The sequence below is a fragment of the Balaenoptera ricei genome, chromosome 10 (assembly GCF_028023285.1).
Source record: "Balaenoptera ricei isolate mBalRic1 chromosome 10, mBalRic1.hap2, whole genome shotgun sequence".
NCBI classification, from domain to species: domain Eukaryota; kingdom Metazoa; phylum Chordata; class Mammalia; order Artiodactyla; family Balaenopteridae; genus Balaenoptera; species Balaenoptera ricei.
Window position 1 is genome coordinate 26,328,628 of NC_082648.1, and position 6,024 is coordinate 26,334,651.

At 39.8% G+C, this 6,024-nt stretch overlaps 1 protein-coding gene across 1 annotated transcript; it reads right to left on the reverse strand.

The window, feature by feature from the left end:
• Window positions 1–3,054: 3,054 nt before the first annotated feature.
• On the reverse strand, window positions 3,055–5,521 carry LOC132372470 (AP-1 complex subunit sigma-3). Its single transcript, XM_059934540.1, has one exon. It carries the CDS (start codon window positions 5,400–5,402, stop codon window positions 4,938–4,940), a length of 465 nt encoding a protein of 154 aa, XP_059790523.1. The 5' UTR covers window positions 5,403–5,521; the 3' UTR covers window positions 3,055–4,937.
• Between the last annotated feature and the right edge of the window lie 503 nt (window positions 5,522–6,024).

The window sequence follows — 6,024 nt, forward strand, 5'->3', positions numbered from 1 at the left end:
AAATGTCTAAAGTTAGAAATCAAGATTTCTCCTTTGAACATGTAAGCCTGAGATGTCACCCTGCAATGGAGGCCACCGGGTGCTGGGGCTGAATTGCTCCTGGATCTGGTTGAGAAAGGCCTCTGGTAAAGAGAAGTATTTAAAAAAAACACACACAAATAACAAAAAACAAGAATTGGAGGACTTCCCCGGTGGTGCAGTGGTTAAGAATCCTTCTGCCAATGCAGGGCACATGGGTTTGATCCCTGGTCTGGGAAGATCCCACATGCCGTGGAGCAACTAAGCCCGTGCGCCACAACTACTGAGCCTGTGCTCTGGAGCCCGTGAGCCACAACTACTGAGCCCACGTGCCACAACTACTGAAGCCCGCGCGCCTAGAACCTGTGCTCCACAACAAGAGAAGCCACGGTAATGAGAAGCCCGCGCACCGCAATGAAGGCCCAACGCAGCCAAAAGAGAAAGAGAGAGAGACGGAGGGAGGGAGGAAGGAAGGAAGAAAGAATTGGAGACTAACATTTAAAACAAAAAGTGGAATTTCGAGCCCTGCTGAGCCAATGTGGTGTGATTCTGGGGTGGACGGTAGGGCTGGGCGCTGGGAGGCGGTCCTGTCATTCTCTGTTTACAGCCAATGTGCTCTCAGCTGCTTCCATCCTGCTGATGGCAGTTGTGCTCGCCACCTGGCTTCTATTATTTCAGGACCCTATTGTCCCCATTACAATCAGTGAGCCCGTTTCTGTAACAGCATCTCCTACCAGCAGCCCAGAGCTTCTCCCCAAGGACCTGCTTTATTTCTAAGGTAAACAAGAGTGTCCTCTAGTTTCCCACAGAACGTAATGGCTGGTGGGTTTTCTGGCCTATGTAGTATATTCAGTCTAGCATGCCCACGTCTCTGGACATTTTGATTTCTTCTTTCACTATTTGCCATAGCAGTGCTTCCAGTTCTACCTTATTTAATGTAAGCTAATACATGCTTTTTCCCGAGCTTCTAAGAGGCGAACTTGCAGTGTATTAGCGCCATCTCCTGGCGTCCTTGCCAAGGTGTAGGCCCTGTACCACGAGAGAACACTCACACAAAACAACCTCCCTTTTCCAATGTTATATTCTGTGCCCCTTGATTCAGCACCCTCAGAATCCAGCCCCACACATACACTCCCAATTTCTGAGGGTACACGATGACCAGGTCCTACAACCACTTCACTTCAGAGTATAGTCCCTTTTTCCCTTTGCAGGCCCAGCACTTCTCTGGCCGAGTTATGTTGGAACTTGACCCCAGTTATGGGTCTGATGGCCACAAGAGGAGACAGAGATACATCCTGAGCAGGGCACAAGTTTTCTTGCATCATCTGCAAATAAACAAGAAGCACTAACCTTTAACAGGGAGGAGTGTATCACTTCTGCAGGTCTAGAGGGTCCAAAGTAATCATGGAATTTTTAGTGTACAACCCAGATGTCCCCACCCAACACCTCAGACTCTCACTCCTTCCAAATCAGGGCCCTGACCTAGAAATAGCAGACCAGCTTGAGCTGAGAGTTCAACATTCTCTGGAATCCTGTTACTCTTAAAGATGTCTTCAGTTTACTGCTCCCAGGCTGCAGGAGATGGGAATCAATTTATGTACAGCCAAGGAAGTACTCTGGCTTCACATTTCACAATATATTGGTGAGTAATCATCCTCAGCCTTTCATTGCCTCTCTCCAAAGCATCCATGACCATCTAATTGCAAACAACAGTCATCTAATTCCAAAATACTTATATTTACTTAATTCCCCCGGAAACTCTCAAACCCCTGAGATGTTGCACCTGCTGGAGCATTTCCTCCCATCAGTATCCCATCTCAGTTTACCACTTGTAAAAGTTTTAGCAATAGCACTGGAACTGCATGCCTGGGGCTATTAATGCTCCCCCTACTACCAGCAATAGGGTCTTTATGACAGCCAGCCAGGGCCAGCAACAAAATCCCATTTTAGGACCACATCGAGAACGAGCTGTCATTGGTTGGGTTTCCCAGGAAACAGACTGAGACACTGAGGTTTCTGTGCAGACGTTACTGGAGAGCCCTGGCAGACATAGCACCTGTGAGTGGTGAGGGAAGAAAGACTGGGCAGAGAAGAAAGGTTGAACTGCAATGAGGCTGCAGCCAAGGTCTCAGCAGATTCGCATGGGGAGTTCTGAAGCTGGGATGGCCCTTCTGTGATATCCCAAATTGAGGCAAAGTCGACAAGTCTTTGTCTCCCACATGAAGAAGTCATTAGATGTGCACTGTCCCCAGGGAGGGAGCATAACCTTGGGCAAAGTGTCTTTCTTCGGTTGAGAGCAGGTCCTAGCTGGGAAGCATCAGCCAACAACTCCTCCAGCAAGTGGAAGAACAAGAAGTTCTCCAGCCCTGCAGGGGAATCTGGGCGCACACCGCAGCATCCACAATGCTCTGTGACCCTGGGCATAGCACTTCACTTGCTGAAACTGTTTTCTGATCTGCAAAATAGGGGAATGATACCTACTTCACAGGATACCCAAAAGAGCAAGTGAAAAAACAAGTACAAGCAATTTGGGACTGTTAACAAGGTTATTCTTTACAGTCTGAATTTTGTGGCAATCTCATCACGATCTATGTCCCACACTCGCTTCTCATCTCAAGAGTAGTCAGTATTTTACTTTTCTACCAAGATTTATCTTTAAAGTCAATTGTATTGTTTCTCCAAAAAGTCGCAGCTATGGTGTTAAGACATGGATAAATAATTATGTGTGTATTTGGATAATTTTTCATCATAAATTTCTAAAATAGACCCTATAATAATTTTTAAAAATCTATTAGTCTATAATCTGGGACTCTATAGAGAATAAAATAAAAAATTTTTAAATTTGAAACTGCTCACAAAAAATTTGACCAGTTCAAAGGAGATTCTGAAATGAATTATGCTATTTTATTTTTTTTTTTTTTTTTTTTTTTTAAAAAACTTAAAAAAAATTTTATTTGGAAGTTTTTATACAAGTTTAATATTTCTTATCTTTCCTTTCCCTTGGTGGTTTTATTACAATTATATGATATAAAGAAAACATAATGACAATTATATGATATAAAGAAAACATAATGATTATTTTCACCAAAGTCCATGTAAGATGTCCCCCAAATCCCTCAAATTTACCCCAGAGTGCCATATCATTATGTTCACGCTCTACGTGTGCTGTTGACACGAAGTCTGAGGAGGCCCCGCTATAACTAGACAGTGTCTAATATGGAATTCCCCAGAATATGTGGAGTACATTTGAATGAGATTCAATCAATACATTCATCCAAAAATGGTGGAGAGCTTCAAAAGAACCAGAAAAACTTACATCAATTTACATAAAGTTTATCTTTACACAATGTTTTTTAAAATAAAGAGTTCTGCCATGTTAAAAAAAAAAAAAAGCTAAAGCACAAAATCAAAGATCTAAAGTAAACAAAGTGATAAAAATGACAAACTTCAATCTGATGCCCTAATTGTAAATACATGATTAATTTGAGGAAATATTAGATATTAAAAGCCCCATAATTACTTCATATACTAACCTGAAGTATTTCCTTTTAATAATGGTTATATTTTGGAGTTGGTCAATTTTTCCTCATGTTCTTCCACTCTTGTCTTGCCATCTTTCCCTAAATACGTCCGGCATGATGAATCAAAGAGGACATTTTCCCCTCATGTTGGATTCTCCAACAGCAAGCACACTCTTCTCTTAGGAAGAATACTAGAAGGTCCCTAACCACTGCAACATGATGACATTTGACCTCAAAACTAACATTGAAAATGTACAGGTAAGACATCAAAAGCACGGCACCAGACGGAACAGTACAAGCTATTTCCCTAGAATGTCTGATCACTTCTACCACCTGGTTATATAGAACTTTCCAGGAAGCATGAATGCGACATAGTCATAATAATAACAGTCAGCAGCAAATATTTTCTTTGGGAGATGAGGAAAGAAAAAGGAGGAAAGGCACCTACTATACAGGCTGCAATAATATTAAATGCTCCAAGTAAGCCTTCAAATATATTAGATATACATGAAAACATACTGGAAACAAAAATCTCTCAAGCAACTAAGGGTGCTTGTAACATAAAAGATTATTAAAATAATAGTATTAATAAGTATTATTGCTACTGTTATTAATCTTTATTATACTATTTTTATAGTAAGGGAAGTTATAGACACTTTTTCAGATGTCTCAAAACCTTAATAAATACATAGAGTCTGTACAAAACACAACCTTATTGGAATGCCCCTTATATTCAATTAAAAGGTAAAATTAAAACCTCAGCCTAGATAGCAGCTTCCAAGGCATCAAAAACACTTAAGGCCTATACTATCTTTGGTTGTTGCCCTTAATTCCAGCTCTGAAAAATTAATGAATTCAGGACATTAAAATCAGATACACTGTATCTGGACTGAAATTACAGTATTAAGTGTATTAAAAATGTCTAACGTCATGTATGAACTCTGAACTATTAACATAATTTTGAATCATTATACAATTTAAAAAGCTAAACATTTAGAAAAAGTATTATCGATACAAGATATACTTTACATTCAAAATCATGGATAATGACAACATAGTTTACACCCCGTCAGGAGAGGACCAAATGCAACAAAATAAATGTATTTAAATTAGCTCAAAAATATGACATGGAGTTAAAACACTGCAAACAAACATTCAGCCTATTGAGCCATGAAGCAGTTGTTTTAACATCCAAGTAGTCATATACAGTATAATACAGACACGAATAATGATAAATACATTATGTTAAACAACTTTAATTTTTGCTAATTAAAAAAAATCCCTTTTAAGTTATTTTTGGCATGGTGCCAGAGGCTCTGTCAAATAACTGGATGCAAGGCACTACTTATTTACAGGTTCACAACATGTAGCACTTGGAGTCTTCAAGTAGATGCATGGTTAAAACGTAGGCTTGTTCATGTATTCTTCCATTGTCTCCTGTAACATATCAGAATCCTCAATGGCTTTAACAGCAGATTTCTTGGATGTTTCCTGAATTTCTCCACCGATTATAAACTCGTCCAGGATAAAATAAGCCTTTTCAAAATTAAAGATAATATCTAGCTCGCAGACATTTCCAAAGTATTTGTCCAGCATCTCCACATAACGATGCACAATCTCTAGTGTCAAGAGCTCATTGTCCTGATTTTCTACTGCACAGCAAAAATATAAACTAGCATACCTTTTATAAACAAGTTTTAGCTCCTTCCAATCAACAAAACTGCTTGTCCTCTGACCACGAGAGAGAATAATCTGAACGATTTCCCGGGTGATCTTTTTCCTTTCCTTGTCAGGGAGAGTAGTGTACCATTTCTGCAGCCGTAATTTCCCTTGTCGACTGAAGAGCAATATGAAATGAATCATGGTGGCCGGGCCGCCGCCGCCGTCCCCGCGGGCGAGAGACGAGCGCGGTGGACTCGAGGGCGAGAGGCGAGCGCAGGAGCCGGCGCAGCTGACAGGTGAGGTGCCCGCCTCAGACCATGGCTGCTTCCCACAATCGAATTATGCTATTTTAAATAATTTTCACTAGAGGGGGCTAGTTACAAATAAATACTTTTACACAGCTTCAATTGCTGAGTTTAAATATATTTCAGACATGTATACAAATCGTGTATGTAAAGCTGCCTGCTCGATATGGGTATATTTTTAAAACTCAGATAATTTCAGTTGAAGATAGAAGATTAGACCTTAAAATTCTAAAGGGAGCATAAAAATCTTCTCTTTCCAAACATTTTGGAACATTCAAAATATTTGTACAGTAATTCTAGAGCACTCATAGATATGATGTCACTTTTTGTGTTTAGGAAGAGAAAATCAACTCTGTGATCTGTAACTCCCTATCCAACTTATCTATAAAATGATTGTTTGGAATATGAAATGTAAGAGTGTAGTTTATACAGATAGTAATTAGAAATACATTAATTTAGAGTTACTTTTAAACGATTTTGTAATGAATGGAGCTACAACATGATGAGCTATAAGGAAC

Bases quoted from the DNA above. Each gene is read 5' to 3' on its own strand.
- LOC132372470 (XM_059934540.1), bottom strand. From the start codon at position 5,402: ATGATTCATTTCATATTGCTCTTCAGTCGACAAGGGAAATTACGGCTG.